At 38.9% G+C, this 27,317-nt stretch overlaps 1 protein-coding gene across 1 annotated transcript; it reads right to left on the reverse strand.

The window, feature by feature from the left end:
• Window positions 1–1,226: 1,226 nt before the first annotated feature.
• Window positions 1,227–24,460, reverse strand: LOC122653050 (3-hydroxyisobutyryl-CoA hydrolase-like protein 2, mitochondrial). Its single transcript, XM_043846980.1, has 14 exons — window positions 24,207–24,460; window positions 24,040–24,120; window positions 23,786–23,854; window positions 23,569–23,632; window positions 22,900–22,979; window positions 19,624–19,707; window positions 4,549–4,633; window positions 3,445–3,530; window positions 3,228–3,349; window positions 2,680–2,740; window positions 1,878–1,976; window positions 1,691–1,792; window positions 1,570–1,611; window positions 1,227–1,482 (listed from the first exon to the last, which is right to left on the reverse strand). Exons 1-14 carry the CDS (start codon window positions 24,336–24,338, stop codon window positions 1,363–1,365), a joined length of 1,227 nt encoding a protein of 408 aa, XP_043702915.1. The 5' UTR covers window positions 24,339–24,460; the 3' UTR covers window positions 1,227–1,362.
• Between the last annotated feature and the right edge of the window lie 2,857 nt (window positions 24,461–27,317).

Here is a 27,317-nt window from a genome sequence, read left to right on the forward strand (position 1 = left end):
CTTAGGTCCCAATTTGATATCATGGTCCTCCAAGAAGCAGCCCACAGTCTCAAGATCTAGCTCGGAAGCAGAATACAAGGCCTTGGCTATTACAGCCTCTGAACTACTGTGGTGCTCCTATCTTTTTCGAGATCTTCATCTCAACCTGAAGATTCCATCCCTCATTCACTGTGATAACATCTCAGCCACTCACATGACAGAAAATCAAATCCTACATGCTCGAATCCAGCATGTAGAAGTGGATTACCACTTTGTCAGGGATCTACTGCTCAATCACACTCTTCAGGTTCACTTTGTTCGATCCTCTTCTCAAGTGGCTGACATATTCACAAAAGGGCTTCCTTCTCAGGTGTTTCACAATCACAACTCCAAGCTGCTCTGCTTACCACCCATCAGCTTGCAAGGGAATGATAACCAACATGATCTGCGTGACTCTAACAACCTCTGATATTTGTGATTTTGTTAGAGTCCGAAATATTCTCTTTGTGTAACAACCTGTATAGCATGACTCTCTGTTATGTACCTCTTTTACCCCTATACTACTGGGCATAAATCTCATGTAATACTATATAAATATCAACAGGAAATAAGTGATACACATTACGAAATCACCTTTCTTCCCCAACTTTCATGGCCACTGTTCCAACAGCTGTGCCAGTGGTAGCAAAAGCATTGGCATCTACCAATAGAGGTGGGATGGTCTTTTCACATGCTCAGGTGAGAGGGCACAAGGAGACAAGACCAAGCAGCATTCTTTCTCCCTTGAATAAAAAACTTCAAAAATTCACATTATAGAAAATTTTGCTGCTTTCTGATTCCAATTTCTAGGATATGGAGTGATTCCAATAAAATCCGACCAATTATCCAATTCAAATAGTAATCGATGAAGGCCAGTACTTAGAGGGAAAGGGATTGCGATCCTCTGTCTGATTCTGGATTTTTAAGCATTGCTACCAGGTCTTATAAGAAGAGAAGTGATTGCTTACTCACTGGTTAGCTTGACCAAATCTAGTAAAACATGTAACCATTTCTAAAAACGACTGGGCACTATTGTTACGCAGTTAATTTGTTTTTTAAACCATTGCATCCACAAACTAACAAATTGAACAGTCCTTAACGCATAAATGGGGTTTGCTAAAACCAAACCTTTTAACAGACTATTACAACAAATCTGCCACGGTTTAGGGAAAAGGGGAGGGAGGGAGGGAGGGTAAGAGTGATAATAAATTGGTGTGGCCTTATCCAAAAAAAAATGGCGTGACCTCAGCTAGATGACCATAGTTGCCACTTAGAAAAATGGGCACAATCACACATCTCAGATTTTGCCTCTGCAGAGTTAAAATGGCATACTAGAAATCTGCCTCACATCAAAGGTTCTCGTAATGCTGTAGGTAGCTCCAGTTCAGGCTCGAATTCACTTAGTGGCAAAAAATAGCAGTCCACCATGTCTTTTGAGACTTGTCCTAAAGTTGGAGGATCCCACTGCATTTTTTGGATCATTAATTCATTTTATTGGTCACAGCAAAGGACAGTAAATTCAGACACTCTATGAAGAGAAAGATGAGATACCTTTGGAGCATAGTCCTTGTCTACCAATAGTGCCCGAACCCCCTATACAAGGAACACAGTAATGTAAGAAGTGAAGGATCATAAAAGATATTCTCGGTATGGAGATCAGAATATCCCATACCTCACAGAAGTCATTTGAAATCTGTTTAGAAATCCCATTAAGGGACATGCGATATTCACGAACAAGGCACTGATCAAGAGACTGAAATCTCCCTTCCCTTACCTAAATATGTAAAACATACTGAGTCATGACATCATGTATGAACGCTGATTTTAAGACAAGAGTAAAGCAAAAGCTAGTATCTCACTGATCTTAAAGAAACTTTCAAACTCAGTGGGGAAGCTTCTTTTAGTTTCTTGAGTGCCGATTTGGACCAATCATCGTAAGAACTAGCTGTCTCATCTTCCTGAGAAGGGGGAAAAACAAAATCAGAAACCGGGAGTCCAAGTGTGAAGTTAGCCAGGAAATAAGATTAAAATCAGGAGTTTGTAGCATTTCTCTTATTCTTGACACTGGCATGATCCGATGATGGCATTAGACAAACAAGCAGAGAACGGAGTTCAGGTTGACATAGTACTTCTGTATCTCTCTCTTTTGATTAAGGTGGCAGGCTAGTCAAGTACATCAAAACTTAAAACTTCTTTGATAACAATTATTTTCCTTTTCTTTTCAGCAACCGATGCAATAATTTCTGGAAGGGCACTGTTTCAACTAACCAGGTGTCCCCCCTTGAAACAATACCCAACAGTTGGTCCATCTAGCACTTTTTGGGAAAGGGAGGAATAGAAAATTCAAAATATTAGCAAACTGCCTCAACTAGATGAAGAATCAACTATGCAAGACAATAATTTATGCTTGCCTCCCTCCCTCCCTCTCTCTCTCTCTCTCTCTCCCCCCTCCCCCACCAAAAAAAAAAAAAGGGGCGGGTGGGGATCAAAGAGTTTTGGCTTTTCTCAATAAAGAGAAGGATCTGCCAAGCTTCTTGTCATTGATAAAGGACAAGAGTGTTTTGGTATAAGCCATCCTTGTATTTCTACAAAATTCTAAAAACTTCATCAATAAAAATGAGGGGGAGGGGGGAGGGGGGGGGGGAAACAATTTTTACTTACCAAAGCAGAAATGATTTCCTCAACTGTGTCATGGCAAAAACATTTATCAATTGTTTCAATCCTGAAGAAATGACCAACAAACAAGGAGTTGAATAGTCGGAAAAAGATCACAATATAATGTAAAAAATATAACACTATAATGTAGAGAGGAATAAAAAGTCTATTTTATATACCCAGGTGGGTGGGGAGCAAATGAGAATATATCTGACTTGTAAGCTGGTCTGAGATTTCTAAACATTTAATTGCAGATAATTCACATACAAATCCAAGAATCGTACATAAAATTCAGCCGACAATTTCTATAACTGACACCTTGGTGATGATAAAAATTATTTCCCAGTGATCTAAGCTTTATTGTCAGTCAAAAAGAGTTTTTTGCCTTAGCACAGAAAAAAAGAAGAGAATAACAGCTGCAACCTCTGTTGCACAAGGTATTCTCAAAGCAAAACTAGCGTTCTACTATTCGTCCTATGAAGAGAAATAGCATGTGAAATATTTATATTATGAGCCCCTGAAGTAGGTGAAAGTAGAAAGCAAAAAGAAACTACCTACGAAGAACACTACTTCTATCTGGGTAGACTAGGTCACCATACTGCTCAAGAGAAGACTGTATGACAGAAGGATCATCTGTAGTCAATTTACCAAGTCGTTCTTCGATCAAAGGAAGTCTCTGTTAAGGAAATTCAATCATTATATAGCTGATATTAAGACATAGGAACAAGACAGGGAGAAATATCTGGGGAATAAAAGAATGAAGCAACGTACTGCATTGAGGAAATAGTGAGTGGCAAGGCCACAAGCAATCATTTCTACTCCATTCAGCCTTTCCCCTGTTAAGGCCAAATATTCCCCTGTAATACAGTAAAAAGTGCCACATTTCAAAATTACTACCAGGTCACAAAATCTTGAATCATGGCATATATTATTTACATAAAATAACCTGTACTTTCTGACTCAAATAGATATGACTAGTATGATTTGTTGAACCAGCAGGCAGGTACAAGAACATCTAGCACACATTATTTAGAAAACAGTAATAAAGGAACTGAAAAGAGGCTTTCATATATTAGGTGTTCACGGAGGGAATTTGTCAATTTGTACCCCCAAGTTCACAACATAAAGGGCAAATGTAATGCACAAGGGCATTTCTTTCATATTGGTAAGGTGTAGTTCACCTTTACTCCTGCTTTAGTCCTGACTGGAGGATTATTTCAAATTATCAAATATCAATCCAAATCAATATTTGTCATGTTAATGTTCACATTCTTAGTAGGACCCTCCATACTGTAGCACACTATATTAAACAAAGAGAAGGGACAAATGAATAAGAAGTTGATGCAGATTAGTCATCTACAGGGGCTTATTTTATTGGAAATAAGCCTTGAGTTGGGTTATGTAGGTGTTGGGCCTTTGATCCCATGGGTTTTCTTTGTAACTGGCCAATTTAATGAGCCTAAAATATGGGTAGAAAGTAGGAAAACGGGATTACTTCATTAGTTTAGTTAGAGTCATGTTTTCAGTCTGCTTCTTTCATTATTTTAGTTTCCTAGTCAGTTTATGTTACCTTATTAGTTAAGGACTGGGCCTTTCCTTTTTAGTGTTTGAATCTGTTTTAGAGTCTTCTATATAAATTTATAAGTGGCTACAGCCTTGTACACGAATTTGATTAATGAGATTGAGAGGGAAAAAAAAAACCCGAAAAGCACTAGTGGTATTCAAATTAACAAAGTGACAAGTTAATAAGTACTCAAACTAACCAAGTAACAAGTTAATAAAAACTTCCTAAACATCATCACAACTCTAGACAAATTTGAGAAGTTAACCATTCAGAGGAAGCAGCACAAATATCAAAGCATACTCGGGACCAACCTAAATAGCCGGGTAAACGAGAAAGATAAAAGGAAGCCCCAGCATCAGGATGGAAACCAATTTGAGTTTCTGGAGTAGCAAATACCTGTCATTTGTCTCCATAATGTGAGCAAAATCCAAACTTGGTTGCATGTATCAAATAACAAGGAGATTGAAAAGCAAGCTATCAGATACAATGCAAAACCAACATCTCTACTCTCTGATGATGTTAATAGTGTGTATAGATGGGAAAGAACTAAAATCTCTATCATAAATACTTTACAAAATTACCAAGAAAGCAATTCCCTAGCTGATGAATAACTTGGTTTAATTGCTCAGTTATTAATGTCTTTTGAGGATGTTAGCAGTGCTATGATGACATTTAACAACAGAAATTTAGTAGGATTAGCTAACAAAACAAACCAAACCCTTCCCCTCCACTCCGAGGCACGCACACACGCACAGGAGGGGGGGGGGGAGCTAGAACAAGATACTATGAATGAAAGATACAAGTAAGCCCAAGAAACACCATGATTGGCCAAAGCACTACCAATGATTTGGAAAACCTCAGCACCGACCTAAACCGGGTCTTTTTCTCCTCAACTCAGATTGTGCTAAGAAATCTCTGTAGGGTAGTCCATTAGACAGCAATTAAAATTCAAAGTTGACAGTGGAATAAGTTTTTCCTTTGTGAATCCTCCATCAGAAAGATTTGCAGTACTATAACTTTAATTGGTTGCTCTTTTGGGAACCTAGGTCATTCAGAAGGGGAGTTATCAGAGAATATTCAGATAGAGTTCCTAGTGTTGGTCCCATTGGAAAGGTGATTCATCTAGGGTTGAACTTTTGCACTTGCAAAACCGTTATGATTTTTCTTTAAAGGTCTGCTTTTGAACTTCATAGTCTCTAAGTGGTGACTTCCTGTATAGTCTTATCACTCTAGGTTTTTTTTTTCAGAAAATATCTATCCAATGGAGGCCCAGATCCATTAATGATGTTGCTGATGATTTGGCTGGCAGGGTAATGTGGTTCCAAGTCACCTAGGCATTAGGGTTCAGAACACCAATAAAACCAGAACCACAATGATAGGTTTAGGAACCAGCAAACAGAGATTTAATTTAAACAGGAGCAAAACAAGCCTGATGAGGCCAGAAATTTGGTCAAGTATGCTGTAAGGGATTGAGAACAGACCCTATAACTCTGATTCAGACCTGACGATCATATCTAAGATATCAGGTAGTCAAAAGAATAGCAGGCAACCAAAATAGAAACTCAGATTTAGTAACTGGCAGAGAATAGCAACCAGAAACCAGGAAATAGAAAGTAGAACCAAAACCAGATTTAGAAATCAGGGCTGGACATAACTAGGAATCGCTTGAACAGGCACTGAAATAGGAAACCGAATCAGTAATTGAAGGAAATAGTAACCAGCAACAAACACAACAAATAGTAACTAGAGCTGGTAGCCACAGGTCAAGGGAAAGGTCCAGAAACAGGTTAACAGGAAGTTACTAAATCGATGGGCCTAAATCTGGTTTGAAACAAAGCAGAAGAGTTACAAATTTGAGAACAGATTATGCATCTGATAAAAAACAGAATGGAGAACCAGTAGCAGGAAAACATAATGATAAAAGACTGGTATACGCAGAAAAGGTATGTAAAAAACTGACCTGGAAACTGAAGAGAAAAGAAGAGAACTAGAAGAAGGATATGTTCAGGAGTCACACCAGAACCGTAGGGCAGGAATCCCACCAGGTTACTTTGGCATCCCACCAAGGCCTTCAATGCATCTCACAGCAAAGGAGTTTTGAATCTCACAGAACTAACAAGCAAAAGCAATGTTTGAATCTCAAAATCTTAGGGGAGTTGTGTAGCCCCTTTTCTTTGTTTATAAAACTAAGAAATAACAGAATTAGGAAACTCTCCATGTGCAGGCTAAGAAAAGTCCCATTACAACCTCTTGAAAATAGAAAGTCTCAAGAAACTCTAAGAAAGTAGAAACAAACACCTAATTTCGTATAGGCCTCAATCCCTCACATTTGGGCTTCGCCTTTTACAATAGAAAACCCAAAACCACTTAGCCCATCACCTATATGACCTATTTGGGGCTTAAATTTGAATCTAACTTGAACCAATCATGAACCACAGGTTCAGTTGGACCCAAAACAATGCTCTTCTTCTTCTCTACTTGCTGGAATTCTACATCACAGGGAGTGGTTTGGCCTGGGATATGCTATTGGAGCCTTTATGAGTTTGTGACTTAACATTTCAAAGTTGAATTTTCTGTTTTCCATTGTTCTCTTTTCTGTTTTTCGGTGGCTTTCACCTTTCCCCTTAAAACTGTTATTAATCATGAAGGATGAAAGGAATCTAGCTAGCCCCTTCAATAGTTAGTCTATGGGGACCTCTATTCTCCTAAAGACAGTCCTAGTCTCAATAGGATTGATGAAAATCAAGGTTTTACAGACCTGATTTCAATTCTGGTTTCAAAAATCTTCAGTTGACAATACCTTAATTCATATTCTGTTATCAAATTCTGGTTCTGTTGTTTGGTAGTTACAATCCTACTACAAGTGGGATTGGGTTTTGGTTACTTGAAGACTAACAGGTATCTGACTTTTAATGCTTTGTTTATTCTGAAATTATTAACATACACTGAGTTTTTGGTGAGCATATCAAAACTGTAATCAGATCACTCATACGACTCCTAGTTTGACTGGTTTTGACTTATCCTACTTCCACTAGGATTTGTCCACATCAGCAGATCTGGCCATTAGATCTAGCTGAGTTTTTCAACAACTGTTATACCCCTATAAAGGACCACTCGACCAGCTCTATAGGCTGATCTGTTTTGTTGATCTGATTTTATGCAAGTTCACTAAATTCTGGAAAATCTTCACCCTGTTTTTTGATCATGTTTGGTACTGATTTTATATCTAAATCAAAACCATATTAAGGGGCATCAGAGCTATGGCAGAGAACAGTTCAAGAACTCCAGAACAGCCTCCTGATACTTATAATAAGATTGTTGAGATGTTACAGTAATAGATTATCGTTCAAAGAAGTATTGCTGATCGGTTGATTGCAGTAGAGGACACAACTACTACTCCTATGGAGCCCATCCACGGCCATTTTGCATCACATGCGCGCATATTTTAATGGTGGTACTGGTGTGCTTTGGTGATACACAGAAGGTCAAGCTAGAATTGAAGGAGTATAGTGGGAGACATGATCCATAGGTGTTCTATGACTGGTTGGTGAACTTGGATGACTGTTTTGACTGATTCGAACTCTCAGAAACAAGAAATATGAAGTTGGCTCGAATGAAATTGATTGGTGCAACAAGTGAATGGTGGAGAACTGATGAAAAGAAGCTGGAGAGTCGTGGCAGAGCACCAACTATGTGGGAAGAGATGAAAGAATAACTAAATCTTAACCACAAACATTCAGAGCTCGTCAAGGAATTCATCAGTAGCTAAACATATGAAGAAATTTGTTTCTCTTTTTGCTCGTACAAAATATTGAAGAAGATAATATACAATCATTAATCATTATCCCGGTTAAGATTGAGATTAAAGCTTGATATCAACAAGGCAATTGGCCTCATATATGTTCAGTCTCCAGGATTGCTTTGAAAAGGCTATGCATGCAAAAGAACTACTGACATCCTCTGTCAAGAGATATGGGTTTCAAGCTGGGGAGAACCGGAAAAATTTTCCAGCACCTAGACCCACAAATACGGGTCCTACATGTGCCACAACTCCTACACGTTTTGATAATAAAGGGAAGACACCTATGACGAGCTGTAGTAAGACACAATGTTATTACTGTAGGGATATTGGCATTTTGCAAAGGTCTGTCCACTTTGTCAGAAAGTCAATGCAGTTGCTAATACGGAGGAACACGCTAATGATGATGGCTTATTTTCTTATCCACTTGATGAAGAAAATGTTGGTGACACAGTTGTCAAGGCAGTAAGGCAATCCACGGCGGTAGAGGGGTGCCTGAGAGCTTAGGCGACAAGGCGTCCTAGTGTTAATTTTTTCTTTCCTCTCTTTTCTACCATTATTTAGTATGTTACAATATATACCTTATATCATCAAAAATCAATATTATGCCAAATCAAGTCATCAAAAATCAACATTAAACCACATCAAGTCATCAAAAATCAACATTAAGCCATCAAAAATCAACATTAAGCAATATCAAGTCATCAAAATCAACATAGAAATAGAAGACAGCAGAAGTGAAGAAGCAAGCAATTGGAAGTTTGAAACAATCAAAATATACTGTTGAAGTCGTGAGTTATATGGGGCAAATAGGTCTTTGTGTAGTTACTTTATTCCTTTGTTTCTGTCCTTTATATTTCGACTATGTAAGGGCAATTCTGTCCAGTTAAGTTTTATATAAATAAATCATATTAACCTGTGAGAGAACATTAAGTTCTCACGCAGGTCTTCTCTCTTACGGCTTGCTCTCTTTCTCTTCTCCTCTTTCTCCCTCTTCTCTCTTCTCTCTCACCTTCTCTAATCTGGTTCTCTTATTTCTGGTATTGTATCATGGTATCAGAGCCTGAATAATCAGATTGGAGAAACCCCCACGATTCTCTTTTGATTTCCCTTTATCGATTTCTGGTTTGTGGTGTACAGCCACCTATAGCTGTCTCTTCTACGATGTAAGTTCACTCCTTGAAGAATGAATGGAGTGATACATATTGGTACTACATGATTTGATGATCGATTGGAATCCTCCCTCGATTTTTTTTCTTGAAGGCTGCTGAGATCGAGTACAGGAGAAAACCCTGACAATTATTGTTTTGTTTCTTTCGAAGCTCTCCCTTGATGTCTGGTTGTTCTGGCCTTCTCCTACATGGTATTTAGTGATTCTAGAAATTATCTTACCCTGTTTTGGGGTGATGCTGCTGCTGCTGTGAAGATCCCTTCTTCTTCTCAGAAATTCTGAGATCGATTCTGCCTGGCTGCTTCTATCAGTGTGGGGCTGCTGCTGTCTATTACGTCTGGGTTGCTGGAGATTATTCATCCTTTTATTATCCTCTGCTGCTACTTATTACTGCTGTTCTTGGCTGCCTTCATTGAGTGACATTGGCTGCTGCATATTTACATTATTTCTGCCTCGGTTTTTGACGTATATACACTATGGCTTATTCGAAGACCTCCAACGACAATGTGAATGTTCAGATTACACCCATAAAGTTGAAGGGAGGTTCCAACTACTTATTGTGGGCACAGGCTGTTCGAGTCTACATTATGGCCAAGGACAAGGCTGACTATCTTACTTCTCCTCCTCCAGCGGCTGACTTTAAGGATTATAGTACTTGGAAAAGGGAGAATGCTATTATTTTGATTTGGTTGTGGAACTCCATGCAGCCAGACATTGCTGCGAATGTTATGTTCCACACCACGGCAAAGGGAGTTTGGGATGATCTCAAGGAGACATACTCTCAAGAGAAGAGTATGACACGTATCTTCGACCTTTATGAGAAGCTATTTCAATTTCAGCAATCGGACAAGTCTCTCCAAGACTATTACAGTACTTTTTAAGGGAATGGTCGAAGAACTAAATATGTTCCAGCCCCTCACCACTGATATTGAGAAGTTGAAGTCTCAAAGAAACGAATTCTTTGTATCTAAATTTTTGGCTGGTTTGAATCCTAGTCTCAAGGCTGTTAAAGGACATATATTTGCTGGGGAATCTGTCCCTACATTGAATGACACTTTTTCTCGATTGCAGCGTATTGCTTCTTCTAGCTCCAAGCCCGACACCAATCCAAAGGAAAATTCTGCTTTCACTACTACTAGAGGCCGCGGTAGAGGCCGTGGCTTAAGGGGAGGACACGGATTTGGTGGTCGTAATTCTGGCGGACAGCATATTGACAAAGCAGCCAGTTTATGTTCTTATTGTGGGAAGACAAATCATACTGTTGACACTTGCTGGTCCAAGCATGGGAAACCCGAATGGGCTCAAAACTTGGCCAATCATGCAGTCTCTGAAGATGGTTCTGATTTTGCTGCACCTAGCGATTCTAAAGCTGGTTCGACCGTGGGAGATTCTTCTACCAACCTTCGTGATGAGATGCAACAACTCATGCGTCGCATCAAGAGTCTGGAATCATCCCCTTCCACTTCTGGGGCCTCCACCACCACTGCCACCCTAGGTCATGCAGGTACTCTTGCCGCTCTCCTTTCTACTACTTCCACACCCTGGATCATTGATTCGGGGGCTTCCGCTCATATGACTGGTAAGTCATCGGTTTTTAATTCTATCTTTTCTAACTCTCACACACCTCCTGTTATTGTGGCCAATGGTTCCTCCACTCCTATTACGGGCATGGTATGTATCTCTCAATTCGAATATTTCCCTTTCTTCAATTCTACATGTTCCTCAATTTCCTTTCAGTTTTTTGTCCGTTAGCCAACTTACTAAAAATCTAAACTGCTCGGAAACCTTCTTTCCCTCTTACTGTGTTTTTCAGGATCTTCACACGAGGAAGACGATTGGTGGAGGGTGTGAGAAAGATGGTCTATATTATTTGCATAGTTGTCACGGCGCCACGGCGATCCAAGTCGGTGGAGGGGTGTCACGTCGATATATCGACATGTCGCTGCCATGGCGTTGCCATGGCGAGCATGTCGACCATGTTTTATTTTTTATTTTCTCTATTTTTAATGTGTTAATAGATGTATACTCAAGCCATGTTTTATTTTTCTCTATTGTTTCTCAAGTTTTAAGAAGAAAATTCAGAAATCGAAGAAGAAATCGAAGACGGAAAGAAGAAATCGAAAGAAATCGAAGAGGGAAAGAAGACAGAAGAAGAAATCGAAGAGGGAAAGAAGACGGAAGAAGAAATCGAAGAAGAAATCGAAAGAAATTGAAGAGGGAAAGAAGAAATCGAAGAGGGAAGAAGAAATCGAAGACAGGAAGAAGAAATCGAAGAGGGAAAGAGAGTCGGAAGAAGAAATCAAAGAGGGTCGCCATGGCGTAGGTCGCCATGCAGCCCTCCCCAGCGCTTGCAGCAGACACTATGATTATTTGTATGGCGCTGCCCGTTTGCTTGGCTGCGGCTACTTACGTTGGTGGAGAGTCTCCGTTTCGATGGCATTGTAGGCTAGGACATTTATCTTTATCTAGATTACAGGTTGTTTTTCCCCAGTTTAAGAGTTTGAATAAATTAGAGTGTGAGGGCTGCGAGTTGGGTAAGCATCATCGTGCTACCTTTCCATCTCGTTCTATGCCTCGTAGTGAGTCTTTATTTTCCTTGGTACATTCAGATGTGTGGGGTCCTTGTCGTGCTAGCAATAGACATGGTTTTCATTATTTTGTCACTTTTGTGGATGATTATTCCCGGACCACTTGGCTGTATCTTTTAAAGGATTGATCAGATTTTTTAAATGTTTTTCAGAATTTTTGCAATGAAATAAAGACTCAATTTAATGCTATTATTAAAATTTTTCGATCTAATAATGCTCTAGAGTTTGTTCAAAATGAGATCTCTTCTTACTGTGCTTCTACTGGGATGATTCATCAGACTAGTTGTTCCTATACTCCTCAACAAAATGGAGTTGCGGAACGGAAAAATAGGCACTTACTTGAAGTTGCCAGGGCCCTCATGTTGCATATGCAGGTGCCCAAACATTTTTGGTGTGATGCTGTACTTACTTCGTGTTTTTTGATTAATCGCATGCCCTCTTCTGTCCTTGGCGACAAATCCCCTTTCTCTATTTTATTTCCCGATGTTTTGACTTTTAGCTTTGCCTCCTAGGGTTTTTGGGTGTGTTTGCTTTGTTCACAATCTCCATCTTCATGGTGATAAGTTGGACCCTCGGTCCACCAAGTATATCTTCTTGGGTTACTCTAGGACCCAAAAGGGGTATAGATGCTATGACCCTCTCACTCGCAGACAATTTGTGAGTGCGGATGTCACCTTTTTCAAGGGTACATCCTATTTTTCTGACAACCCTACTATATCTAGTGATCCATTAGCTGTGTCTGAGGCTCCCCCTATTCCTGCCATTGTCCCTATGACTCCTCCACTACAGGTGTACCGGCGCAAGAGGCACTTTGGGCAACTCCATCCGAATCAGCCTGGCCCATCCGCATCGCTTCCTGCACCTGTCTCAACCTCTGGTGGAGATCCTACTCTACCTGTCCCTCCTGTCGCACCAGCTGATCCGGATCCTGATGCCTTGCCTATTGCTACTTGGAAAGGTAAACGTTCATGTACTCAAAAGTCTCTCGTTGCCTATCCTATTGAACAATTTGTTTCTTTATCTCATCTTCCTCCTTGTCCCCATGGTCTTGCTACCTCTTTGTCTTCATATACTATTCCCCGCACTCACACTGAGGCTCTTCATAGTCCTGCCTGGAAACAGGCCATGGATATGGAAATGGATGCTTTACTGACTCGACATACATGGGAGTTGGTGGATTTACCTCCTGGTAAAGACCTAGTTAGGTGTTGTTGGGTGTACACTATTAAGTACCATTCCGATGGGTCTGTTGAGCGGCTTAAAGCCCGCCTGGTGGCTAAAGGGTATACCCAGACTTACGGTGTTGACTACTTTGAGATTTTTTCTCCTGTGGCTAGACTGAATTATGTTCGCATCATTATCTCTTTGGCTGTGAATTTTGCTTGGCCGTTGTATCAGTTAGACATCAAGAATGCTTTTCTTTATGGTGACCTGCTTGAAGAGGTCTATATGGAGCAACCTCCGGGCTATGTTGTTCTGGGGGAGAATAGTGGTCGTGTGTGTAGGCTGCATAAAGCCATTTATGGGCTGAAACAGTCTCCACGTGCATGGTTTGAGAAGTTTAGTTCTGTTGTCACACAATTTGGTTTTACTCAATGCTTCTCTGACCATTCTGTGTTTGTTCGCCGCCAAGGAGAGAAATTGGTGGTTCTAGTGGTTTATGTTGATGACATCATTGTGTCAGGAAATGATGAAAATGAGATCCAGGAGATGAAAAGTTACTTACAGCAGCACTTTCAGACCAAAGATTTGGGCCAGCTTCACTACTTCCTTGGGATTGAGGTTATCCGAAGCAAGAAAGGAATAAGCCTGTCTCAAAGGAAATATGTACTAGATTTATTGACTGAAACTGGTATGCTTGCTGCAAAACTAGTGGATACTCCTATGGACCCTAATCACAAGCTTGGTTCTGATGATGGTGAGAGTCTTAAAGATATTCATTCCTACAGAAGCTTAATTGGGAAGTTGTTATATTTGACAGTCACTAGGCCAAATATTTCCTATGCTGTTGGGGTTCTTAGTCAGTTCATGCAGCCCCCTTGCAAGTATCATTGGGATGCAGCTATCCGTGTTCTTCGGTATTTGAAGGGAGCCCCTAGAAAAGGACTGATTTATCGTCCAAATAAACATATGGAGCTGGTTGCTTATTCGGATGCTAATTGGGCAGGTTCTACTAGTGACCGTCGATCTACTACAAGATATTGCACTTTTGTTGGGGGAAACTTGGTTACGTGGCAGAGCAAGAAACAGACCACGATTGCCAGGTCCAGCTGAAGCTGAGTATAGAGCCATGACCCATACCACCGCAGAGCTGATGTGGGTTAGGTCTCTCCTTCTTGAGATGGGTTTTTCTATTCCAACCCCAATGAAGATGTTTTGTGACAACTAGGCGGCCATCTATATTGCTAGTAATCCCGTCTTTCATGAGAGGACTAAGCATATAGAAGTGGATTGTCACTTTGTTCGCAGTGCCGTGTTGAAGAAGCTGGTTGAGATACCTTTTGTCTCTTTGTCTGATCAGGTTGCTGATGTGTTCACAAAGTCTTTATTTGCTCCTACTTTCCGGTCTTGTTGTAACAAGCTGAGCATGGGTGACATATATGCTCCAGCTTGAGGGGGAGTGTTGAAGTCGTGAGTTATATGGGGCAAATAGGTCTTTGTGTAGTTACTTTATTCCTTTGTTTCTGTCCTTTATATTTCGACTATGTAAGGGCAATTCTGTCCAGTTAAGTTTTATATAAATAAATCATATTAACCTGCGAGAGAACATTAAGTTCTCACGCAAGTCTTCTCTCTTATGGCTTGCTCACTTTCTCTTCTCCTCTTTCTCCCTCTTCTCTCTTCTCTCCCACCTTCTCTAATCTGGTTCTCTTATTTCTGGTATTGTATCATATACATTTGGTTTATATTGTTCTTGGAATTGGTCATTGTCCTGGTATACCTAGTCTCACATTTGGTTTATACTGTTCTTAGAAAATATGATCTTATCTATAAGTAATTAAAACTGCTCTCGATTTAGAGAAATGTATTTGTTCTCTAAGAAGCTTGACTAATCAAATGATTTTATTTTTACATGAGACTTTTGTTTTAGGTAGAGCACAAAACCAACTTTCCAACAAATCCAAGATTGCTTAAATCTGATTTATATTGAAGGAGTTATGTTTCGGTCGAACCTTATTTGGTGGGCGCGAATGCTGTCAAAATCACTTGGAATGAAAATATATTTTTTTAGATACCAAAACAAGTGAATATTTTACTGCTCTTTTGGTTTTTAACAAATATTTTATTATATTAAGATTTATTAAATTTTTAGATTTGAGAAAACTTCAGCATTAGAAAGTTGAAAATTTCACCTACAATTGAAATTTCAGTTTTTGTTCTTGATGTGGGGGGTTGACTTTTTATCCTTTTAGAATTTTATTTTTTTAAACTATTTTTACTAGATTCAAATAGGGGGTGTTTGCTTATTTATAAATAATATCTTAAGTAAATGAAATAACAAATTAAATGATATTTGGCATAAATAAGGGCAAAATTTGGTAGAATACCACTAAGGCGACAGTCACCTAGACCCCACAAAATCCGTCTGGACGCTTAGGCGGTGCCTTGACAACTATGGTTGGTGATGTTAATGATGATTATTATGCAAATGAGGAGGAATCCTATGGTGTTCATGAGGTTAGCCGCATCCTAGTGGCTGAAACCAGAATTGAAATCAGGTCTGTAAAACCTTGATTTCCAGCAATCCTATTGAAACCATAGTTCAAAATTTTGCTGAAATCTTGGCGAAATTTCACAAGTTTCGACATGCCTAAGATGAAATGGGAGGCAAAACCCATAAGCAGCATAATTTCGGTCACAAAACTGTTCTGTGGAAATTTTGATAATTTTGGTTGAAAATTTCGGCCGTTTGCCCCACGAAATGGTCGTTTACCTCCAGTATGCAGATGAGGCCATTCACAAGACAGCTGTAGAGGGATATTGACATTTCTTTTCACACACTATGACATGACATGCATTTGTCATGCAGTCGGAGAAAAATGCATGTCAGCTCCATTCGACCATGAGTGGACTCGATCCTACACGCCATAGTTCATACTAGCAGACAGTATTGTATTGTTGGGAGACTTGGTAATTGGGTGCCTATGTTAATTGTACTTTATAGTTTGTACTCATTCATAAATAATTGATTAATATTATGTTTGTTCATTCATGGTGCATAATTTACTTGTTTTACTTGCCTTTTCTGTCTTCTAGTACTAAAACAACGTGTAGAATAGGCAATATAACATAAGGTATAGAATAGGGTTTGACATTTACTGCCAATCAAGGATGCAAATCCAAAACATGACTTTGTGTAACTTTTCTAGCAATATGAAGGCTTACAGATGTTTATATAAGCTAAAACAAGGGTTCCCTGAAGTATCAGAGCCTAATATGGACGTTTGCCCACCGAAACAGTCTGCCAACAAATACACCAAGCAAACAAGAGGACAATACCTGGGCTTCCCACCGCAAGGTATTGACTAGAATCACCACCAATCAAACCTTGATTCACCATAAGGAGAAGCTCACCACGCAAGGAGCAGAGAACAACTTTTCCAGCAAAACAAAATCATGGGTTATGAGCCCCCCAAGTCCATTATTTTACAAAAACCCATAGAGCAGAGTTGAAGTCAAGCTAGGAAACCCCATAGCCGATTCCCATTACAACTGGTCATTCATATTTAAAGTCTAACTAACCTTTAAAAAGGATGAGGACCCAAACTTAAATAATAAAAAGAAAAGAAACAAATATCCACTTAAACTGGACCAATTGAACCACCGATCAACCAGTACTAACTAAAACACTTTAAAACAGAAAACAAACACTGAAGCAATAAAACAAAGTGGACCCAAGCCTTTAAAATAGGCTGGGCCATGCTAGAACTGAACTTTCTAGGACTTCTATTCTGGTAGGTCTCAATACAATGAACTACAGCAGCTAAATGTGTTCCATGATCATCAGTCTTCAAGCACCAGGGTCACAAGTTGAAACAGATTTCATGGAGTGGTCCCATCTGTAACAGAATCACCATATTTAACCTATCAACGGGAATCATGAAAAGTCTGAACTGGGTAGTCTCTTACCTCCAATTATACCAGAAAGCCAGGGTTTTCCAAACAGCAACCATTAGCTGTTGGAGTTTGCATCAAGGGAATTCCAAGGCCCAAAGATCACCATGTGGGCTATGAATTAGGCAAATTTCTCATAATATATTCCGTGCAGATACCCGCAAGAAAGGTCAGAACTGAACACTCAAAAAGCTACTTTGACAGTGATCTAAATCAATCAAATGCCAGCTAATCGAAAGTTTCAACAAACTCCAGTGGAAGAACTTTTTGAGGGACATCCCTGTCTACCTCATTTTCTTTAGAAAAATTGTGTACATAGTTTTCAAGGTGCCAAGACAAACCAAGGTTCTGTCCAGGAGCCTCGGAGCTGGGTTTCTGGTCAAGGCATGCATTAAACAGGGTTTAGTTTAGGGCTTTCAGATTACATTAATACTCCTGATTTATTAATCCCTTGAGCAACTTATGTTAATGTTCTATATACTTAGTAGTAATATTAAGTATAAACTAAATAGTAGACATCAAACATTCACCAATCATGTTTATTCAACATTCATCAAGATAAGCAATAAAAGTTCATGGAAATATTTGTTTTTCCAATTACCATGATTTCAGGGTTAATTATTTCTTTTTCCAATTTTAACCCCTTAATTTTATTTTGTCTCCAATATTAAAACCCCCTTAAATAAATTATAAGCTACAATATGTGAACCTCAAAGCATACAACCAAAACATGTTTCTGTTTTTCTAACGCCCAAAATGGTGCCCACCTGGGTCAAAAACCTGGTAAAGGCAACCAAGATGACACCTAGGCAAGGCCTTGGTGACCAAAACAAGGGCCAAGTTGTAAAAGACTAGGCAAGTGATGCAGTAGTGCTAGCATGGTTCAACCAACAAGACCATAATTGGTGGCACAAACCAAGGACCTAAACCAGTTTTTTGGTCCAAAGGGGGTTGGTGGAGATTTACTTGTTTATTTAGTTGAGGATTACTTGTAATTATTTATTTTGTTAGGTAGATTACATAGGAGATATTTGGTAGTTTCCTACTTCCCTTGTTAAGTTAGTTTCCAAAATAGAGTAGGTTTCTATTCTTTTGTTTGGAGTTTTCTTTATATATGTAATCTCAATGTTAGAGTTTTAGATTTGGAATAAAGAAACTGATTAGTTTGATAACCATGACTTTGGAGCCAAGGTTGGCGTTCAGTCCTCTCTTTCTCACTCTCCCTGCATCGACCCAGGTCTGAGCTCCTCCCTTCTAGGTGAGCTATCTTAATTCTTTCATTTCCCTGTTCCTTTCTCCTTCCTTCCCTGTTCTTCCTTTCTTCTACCATCTCCTTTTTCTGTTCTGTTACTCTGTTTCCAGACGGCATTGGCAGCCTCAACATTGGAGTTTGAACTCCTTGATTCACATCAGATCAGCAAGTGATTTTAGAACATAATTCCTATGCTATAAACAACTCATCTCGTAGAATTTTGGGTCGAAAATGGATGACAATTGGAAGTTCTAATCAGAACTTCAGTTCAGGATTCTAGTCTACAGCTTCTTCTGTCTTCAGAGATTTATTTCTCATTTAATGGTTGTTGATTTGGCCTGCTGTTATTCATTCACAAGAGATCTAAAGGTTATGGATTTTCTCCTGAAATTTCAAATTGAAAGAGTAACATATGAGGGAGTTATCCTACCTGAACCGAGGTTGGGTTCTGCTATAAGTGTAGGAATAGTGAGGTTGAAGGAGGTGCCCTTCGATTAACTCTCATCTTCTGTTATTTATGATCTGTTATTTAGCTGCATTGATTCCCTTCTATTTTAAATTCGAAATCTTAGCATTTAAGTCCATAATTGATTCACTTATTTCCTAAACTGTTCATTAATTCTTAGATGCATTGATTCTTTTCCCCCTTCTATTTTAAATTCGAGAAATGCCCCCACTTACATACTTGCCTCCATTTAAGTCCATAATTTGTTCCCATTCACTTATTAGTCCTAAACTGTTCAGCATATACCAAATTGCCGTTACTAATAATTTAGTTTTAATTGTTTGGGCGGGCCCATAAGTGATCCAAAAAGGGTTTATGGAACCCCAGATTGCATTAGCGAGTGCATGCCTTGCCTATTCTGAAGGGCCTTGGGTAATAGGGCCTAGATGAGGCCTTGACAACAATGATTGTGTGACAGACCTAAAGACATACAAGTTGTAGCACCTTGAAAGTTCCCAAAGAATTTCATGTTTCATTTATATATTTTGTTATTGACTCTCAACAAAATAAAAGAAATATAACAAATAGATTAACCTAGGATCATAGTGGAGGTAAAAAAAAATAATGGATGGGAAAAAAATCCATGAAGTAATGTAATCAAGCTTGAGAAAATATATTATTTTCTTTTCATTAATAAAAAGAAAGCATAAACTATTGAATTTCAAGTTTCACTTCAGGACAAATATACTGTTGCGAAATGCCTATAAAGAAACTAATCTCTAATGCACAATAAATGTAAATTATGCAATATAATCCATTTCAAACTAAGCATTTTTGTACTAAATCCATTAAAAAATCTTGCTATGATAGAAAAAAGGAGGGGAATATAAGTATCTTTAGAATCTTTACATTCATAAGGAAAAAGGACAATTACAGTTGAACAAATATCAATTGTCAAATGAATAATTTCTGATAAAACAAGTTGCAGCTAATCATGTGGATCAGAAATCACATACAGTTCTATCTGTTGCCACAGTGAATGCCCCTGGGAGTGAAACGCCGGCCCCACCTCCCATTGCAATACCATCCATGATGGATATCTATATGAAAGCCATTATGTAGACAATGATCAATAACCAACCTAATTAATCATAAGTAACTAGATTACAAATAAATGAATGCCACTTCAACAACAACATGGTTATTCATAAGATCATTACTATAGTAAAAAGAAGACTGTAACTCAATAAAAAATAATAGAAATGACCACAAAAAGATAAACATTGAGTTAACTACACAAACTTAACATGACCGGACAATAATATTTAATTATTAGGCTAAGACCCAATTGGTGGGGGAAGGGGGGGGGGAGTTCTTGACACATGAAAGCTCAAGAAAACAAGCGGCTGAAGAGTGTTAAATTTTAAAGGTTTGAATTGTTAAAGCAAACACTGGCTTAATCCCAATATCTTATATGACTGAAAGCAGAAATTTCATAATAGAACAGAGTTGTGCACCATTAAATTTAAACAGAACAAAAGTAAAAGTGCAAATTCAAAGCCCACACTCCATGTGCCAATTGAAGAAATGATTCCAATGCAAAATTATGTGTATTGTTAAAACAGGGAGAAAAGAAAATCACAACATGATAAAGGTTGCTTCCATGTACAACTACACATTAGTGTTGATTTGATGAGAGTATAATGTATCCCAAAATCCTACCCAAAAAAAAAAATGTATCCCAAAACTTTCTAAATGTTCCCAATGATTAAATATATCTGACTCAGATTATAAACTTAATTATGCTTGAAGAGAACAGACTTGAAATTGTGCACCACGGGTTTTTTTGAGTTATTCATCAATCTCAATGTTCAACTCAATTTAAACCTCATTCCAATCACTTGGGATAGGCTGACTACATGAATTCCTTTCCAAAACTCCCTCTGCTTAAGGCCATATACATAGGAATTTGAAAATCAATTTTAGGTCTTATAAGGTGGGGTAATGACCATTCGTAGCTATCATCCCATTTAACTGTCATGTGAGGACCAGGCTGGTGAGAAAACCATCCAGTAGGGTATGGAAATTATACTAAATCCAGATTATTTACAATCCTACCACTGAGATACCACTGAGATATTCTTTCTCCTTTTTCGCTGGCATCTATGCAAACAGCGATCGTTATCGTATTATGTAAGGCACTAAGGCGACTGCTGAAACAGATTAATCACTTTTCAATTGTTTTAGTCATGGTTCAAGAAGTTGGTGCTTTTGGTCAAAACTTAACAAAAAATTCCGATTTCGACCTGAACCAGCACGAAACCTAATGAGACTCACCAGTATTCCAAGTTTCGACGTCGAAATCTTGGTAGGTTTCAGTTGTACCGTTTCATTTCCAAATCAGGGAGCGGCAGCCCCGCAGCCCCATCTGAGCCTGACATTCCCACTGCACCTCCCATGCTCACAGCACAAGATGTGACCTCGATCATGGGCAACATGATGCAAGGGTTACAGCAGCAGCAACAACAGTTCGTGGAGACCATGAGTGCTCAATTCATGGCTGCAACTCAGGCACGGGGTGAGAAGGCCATTGCTACCCTCATGAAGGGAGGGATAAAGAGGAAATTTGACAAGAGTGTAAAGGAAGAATTTTACGATGCACTACTGGAGAGACAGGCAGAGGCAGGAGGAGGGGACTCGGGCTCTGATTTTGATTTTGATGAAGACTTTGTGTAGGGATGTAAACAGATAGTCGAAAATCCGAATTCGATTCGCATTTGTATCCATATCCGGTCAGAGGGTATCCGGAACATAATCTATCTGAACCGAATAGTTATCCAATGGAGAAACATGGATTGTGGGTGAATCATATTTGTCGGGGGAGGAAGGTCCAGGTTACACAAGTCAAGGATGTAAACGGATAGTCGAAAATCCAGATTTAATTTGCATTCATATCCAATCAGGGGATAATCGCATCCGATCACATCCAATCCATATTCAATCCGTTTATATCTCTAAATATGTGCCTGCCGATGTGGAGACAGAGATAAAGGCCAGACAGATTCGGTAGGCGATCAGAGCAAGCTGTGTCACACATTAGTAGGAGCAAGATAGACACAAAGACTTCAGGGGAGGAGTTAATTCCTCCAGAGCCATGTCACACACCAACTTTGATGTGAACTTGTGAAGTCAGTGATTGTACATTTGCGCCTTTGATGTAATATTTTGAAATTTAATAATTTTTCTCCATTTTTCAGTTGCAATTGCATATTTTAATTGGTTTCATTATATTTTGTATGTTATAGTACTACAACGTGTGTAACATAGGCTATCTTTGAGAAGTTTACAATCAAGGTACAACGTACACTGCCAACCTAGGGACGGAACAAAGTAACAATTTGAGTGTGCTTTTCAACAATCTAAAGGTTCCACTGCGTTTAGGTATACTTAATTAGGGTTTCTACCAAGGTTCAACCCAAAATATTGCCGGTTGACCACCAAAATGGTCAAATGAAACCAACCACCAACCCCTGCAGGATTTTGACCAGATTTCGGTTGAAACCCAAAATAATTCAGTTTCGACCTTCTTCTTGAACCATGGTTTTGGTGCTCATTTGTTCAGCTCAAGCTTGAGCGGAAACACAAAGAGGGATTCAATTGAATAGCAACCACCCTTCATACTAGTCTGTTTTATATCTAGGGATTGAAGAAACAATCTGACCTCCTCTTCCCATTCCCCTATCCCCATATTTCGGGTCCAACAACTCCTTACTAGGTGTAAGAGAATTTTTCATCCTCCCACACATTTTTTCAGACACTAGTCATGTTAAAATGCAAATGCAGACTAATTCAGAACTGAAACTGGTTGAATTGAGAGAAAGGGGGGGGGGACAAAAAACAAGCTGTAGATAATATTGTCAACTTGGGAAATTCTTATCCTCAATGAAACCTTTAAGTAGGGGGTTCTAATATTGTTTCCCCTTAAAGTTTCCCTCTTCCTTTCCCTTTCTCTCTGTGGTCCTGCAAATCTTTTGTTAGTGTAGATTATACTCATCCTTCAAAACTTTTTAGAAGACAATTATCATGTTCGAAGTATAGAATCAATTAGAATTGGAACTTTCTGGAGGGGGATAATTCTGTTAGTTTTGGGGTTTCCTTCTAAAAAAATATCTTGACATATGACAATGTTCCAAGCAACATTATTGGGGTTTTCTTTTTTTCAAAAAAGGACTCCAATTGTTAGTAAAAGGGCATATTCAATGTAGTGTAATTGAGAAACACCGCATACTCACATGTGGTTTCACATATGTCCCTAGAAGGTATATGAATTTATATAATGTCCCAAAAAATTCCTTACATTCTTCAATTTTTCCTGCAAACAGTGAATAAAAGTTAGAGCAAAAGGCACACTTCAATTGACACAACTAGAAGTGCAGACAAAAAGCATGGAAAATGGAACTAAAAACTTAGCACACAAAATGTGGATGAAGTTGCCTAGCCAGGATATCTTCTGGAAAAAGATTTAACAATGATAATGCTAGGAATTGAGGATAGAAAAATAAATACTTTCCCAAAATATTAACCAGTTATAAGTTAACTATAAGAAGCTCGTAGATTTCTTTGAGTGCCAAATACAAACATGAAAGAAGCTAGTGAAAAAGATTCTGTGGCAAACAAAGAATCCTAGTGAACCTCAAATTACATACTGCATTCAGATCATATCGGCCATTAGAATTGAATTGTGAAGATTAGATTGGAATTGACTGACCAGGAGATTACAACTGTTCTTTCAATATGATAGTATGGACCTTAAGCACTTATAGGTTTACCAACAACCACTTGCTGCTTACATTTAACGAAATAACCATTTATCAGTAAGTTTCACTTTCCTTCACTTATAACAAATACACTAACGTTTTCTTCTCAAATACCAACATCATATTAAAAGGTTATATACCAACCTTCATGGAGCAACCGATAAAGGGTAACAACATCTGCACCAGTAGAGAAAGCCCTGCCACTGCCCTTAAAAAATTCAAAACGGTAGTTGAGTCTTAAGAAGCACAGAAATCCACGAATCCCAAAAATATGCAGAAGATGAGAAAGAAAAGAGCGATGGAAAAAAAGGGGTATGGACCACTTCCGGCAAGCTGAGAGAAAAGATAAAATAGGACTGACCTTCATGATGACAAACCCAATATCAGGGTTCTCCTCCCAGGATTCATACAGCTTCTTCAATCTAGCTGCCTGGAAAACAAGTTTGAATTACAACTGCTTAAATGGGTCATAAGCAAAAGCCATGATTACCATTAAAGTGTGAAAAGTGAGACTATTAAGAACAGAAAAACTGTCTTTGTCAGAGCATTAACTAAAGACATAAATAATCAACTTCACCCTGAAGTTAGAGAAGAGGAAGGGAAGTAAAGAAGTACCATTGCAGTCGTAAGGGCATTGAGAGTGGTGGGTCTGTTGAGAATCGCAGCTCGTGCATTAGCTTTACCTTCTACTAAGACCTGAAACAGATTGAGACAAAAGTTTAAAGAGAAAGCAATCCCGAAATGGAAGGGGATTATAGAAACGTCGGTCTTCAGAGATTGACCTGGTTCTGAAGATCGTCGTTTTGGGCATAGGCGGCATAGTTGGGCTGAGCAGAGAAGCTCCTCCCAGGAGAGAGAAATCTAAGTTTTTGAAGAGAACGCCTCACTGTTGATAAAGCATTGAAGCTATGCATCTTTGATTCACCTTCACCTTCACGTTCACCTTCGAATACTGCAAAAACCCGCGTTTTGATTTTGGTTCAACTCTCTTCTCTTCTCTCGGAAAGTCGAGCCGCGAGGTTGGCCTCTTCAGGACTCAGGAGTGACGACGGAAGAGGTTAAGAAAACGAAATCGGTCGTATCTCAGACATAAAGTCATAAACACCCTCTAGTGTCTCATAATTTACCAAATACCCTGTATTTTGACGTTTGACTATTAAACCCCTCTCTTGGTGAGGAGAGAGGGGAGGGTTATTTTTTGAGAAAAAGAATTCTCTCCGGGAGTGCTAGCTAGGGATTTTCATCCTCTCAAAGGCGGTGCGCCACCCTTAAGAATCTAACCATAAAAACATGGGTAGTGATATCTTTTCACCCTTTCAAGTGTTGGGTGGACAATAGGATTCTTTAGTGTGGTGCATTGGACAGTGCACCGCACTTGAGAGGATAAATTTTCGTTGGGGAGTCTATCTCTCTCTCCCCATATGAAAAGACACATCTACCCCTTGTTTTAAGGAAGAGAGACATAAACACGAGAAAAAGTTCTCTGTCCTGGAGTGTGGCCTATGCCAGCACTCCCATGAGTCTATCTCTCTCCTCCCCATGTGAAAAGACACCTCTACCCCCTTGTTTTAAGGAGGAGAGAGATAGACACAAGGGAATGCTGGCGTAGGCCACACTCAAGTGCAGAAAACTACTTCCCCACACATAAGACTAAGAGTGATGGCGTAGGCAACATTTCTTGACAGAAAACTACTTTCCTTCTTTTTCCTGATAAATGACATTTTGTGTATCTAACGTTTCATGAAATTGCATCTAAGATATCTAATGTTTCACACTTTCACATATTATGTTTGAGGGATCTAAACCAAATTAACATAACTAGATTAATAATTTTTTGGTAAGTAGTTCTCTGTCCGGGAGTGTGGCCTACGCCAGCACTCCCATGTGTGTATCTCTCTCCTCCTTAAAACAAGGGGGTAGAGGTGTCTTTTCACATGGGGAGGAGAGAGATAGACTCATGGGAGTGCTGGCGTAGGCCACACTCCCGGACAGAAAACTTTTTCCCTAATTTTTTTTAAAATTTTCAATTTTACTCTATCATATCTCTCACCTTCATAACATACCCTTGTCCCACCGCCACCAGGCCACCACAATCTTCCAACTCCCATCTCTCATCTTCCTTTCCATTTCTCCTTCCCTCACCAATGCCATCAGAGAGATGGCATTGAAGAAGAAATTGAATAGTGAACTTGCTCGTGTTAGATTTGTGATGAGCACATTTATGTGTGAAATCTTAAGGCATAAAGCGTACATTTTACCACATTGGACAGAGTTACTTTGATGTTTTCTTATGTTTTTCAGGTTTTGGGTTATTCTGGACTATCGGGAGCTGCATGTCCCAAGTTACACGTAAAGTTGTCATTTTTCCTTCCATGGCTGTAAAGAGGACTAAATTTGGAGCAAATTGGACGTGACGGAATGCAAGTACGCATTCGTCTAGCCCACCGTACAGTTGATTATTCTTTTCAGCCCAAAAAAGGATAATAGGTCAGAAATGAGCTGTAGTGCAAGCCCATAGTCAGTCTACCATTGCCCAAGGACATTTTTGACATTATAGAAGATATTTCTAAGCAATGGTGGAGATCTACTGCAAGTACAAGGCCGTTTCGGTAATTTTGCATTCTTGAAGAGAGAGAAGGACTGCTACCCACATAGAGGGACCCACATTGCCATTAGATTCCATTAATTTTGAAGGCCCACAAAGTGTCCACGATTTTTATGGGCTGCATTTAATGCCCCACGATTTTTAGAGGACACATTGGGGATTTTGTTATTTGGTTGAGTGGAATCCTAGTCATTACTCTCTCTCTCTCTCTCTCTCTCTCTCTCTCTCTCTCTCTCTCTCTCTCTCTCTCCCCCCTCCGACTTTTCAAGGGCATTCCTGAAATTTTACTTGGGATAGATTTATTTTGAAAGATATTTTCTCATCTATGGAAGGTTGAAAAATCAAAGATGCTTTGATTTTATTGCTTGGAGAAAATACCTACAAAGAAAAGGAAGCACAAGTTAGAATTAGAAATTTACTTTTTTAGAAATAGAAGGTTTATGTAAACAATATTTTTTTCTCTCCTTCTTTCTATTTTTTTTCTTTTTTCTTGGGATTCAAGGCAATGTAAAGGAGGAAGGAGAAGAGAATATTCTCTTTTCTTAGGGAATATTTCTCCTACACTTCCCTCTTCTCTCTTCTCCCCTTTCCCCTATAAATACCCCCTACCTCTCTTGTAAATTTGGCTCATTCACTTAGTGAAATTTCTTCTCTTCTTTTCCTTCTAAATTGTGATTTTTGGCTTTCTAGTGTTTAGTTTTGATTTCATAAGATTAGTTCTTCCAAGTTTTTAGTTTTGATTTCATAAGTCTAGTTTAATGGTTGTAATAGCTTTAGTCTAAAGCTTTCTAGTCTAAATTCCTATGTTGATGACAAGACTTGGAGATTTAGAAGAAGAAGCCATGGTAAGTTTATTCAAGTATTCATGCAAGCAAGTTCAATCCGGTTCAAGCACATCAAGGTATCTCATTCTCCCTCTCCTCTATCTCTCTCTATCTTCTTCTTCTTCTCCCTCTATTTCTTTTATTTTTTTATACGGTTGTGGTTTGTGGATGCACTTTTATTCCCTTATTCCTTTTTATGTGGTTATTATATATGGCTGCATTTTTATTCCTTTCAATTTGCGTTAGTTTGATAGGTTAGATGCTCATGTGTTAGGACGTCAATTTAATCCCTTAATTTTGTTAGATACTTATGAGTTAGGATGCAGTAATTTTCATTAGTTTAATTAGTTTAATTTAATATTTTAATTTGGTTCACTTGGCATTATTTTTAAGTTAGTTAAATAGAGTGGCGTATATCTCCTCGTGTTCGAACCGTAGCTACGACTGACCCGTACGCTTGCATT

Source organism: Telopea speciosissima, chromosome 2 (genome assembly GCF_018873765.1).
Source record: "Telopea speciosissima isolate NSW1024214 ecotype Mountain lineage chromosome 2, Tspe_v1, whole genome shotgun sequence".
In the NCBI taxonomy this organism is placed as follows: Eukaryota; Viridiplantae; Streptophyta; class Magnoliopsida; order Proteales; family Proteaceae; genus Telopea; species Telopea speciosissima.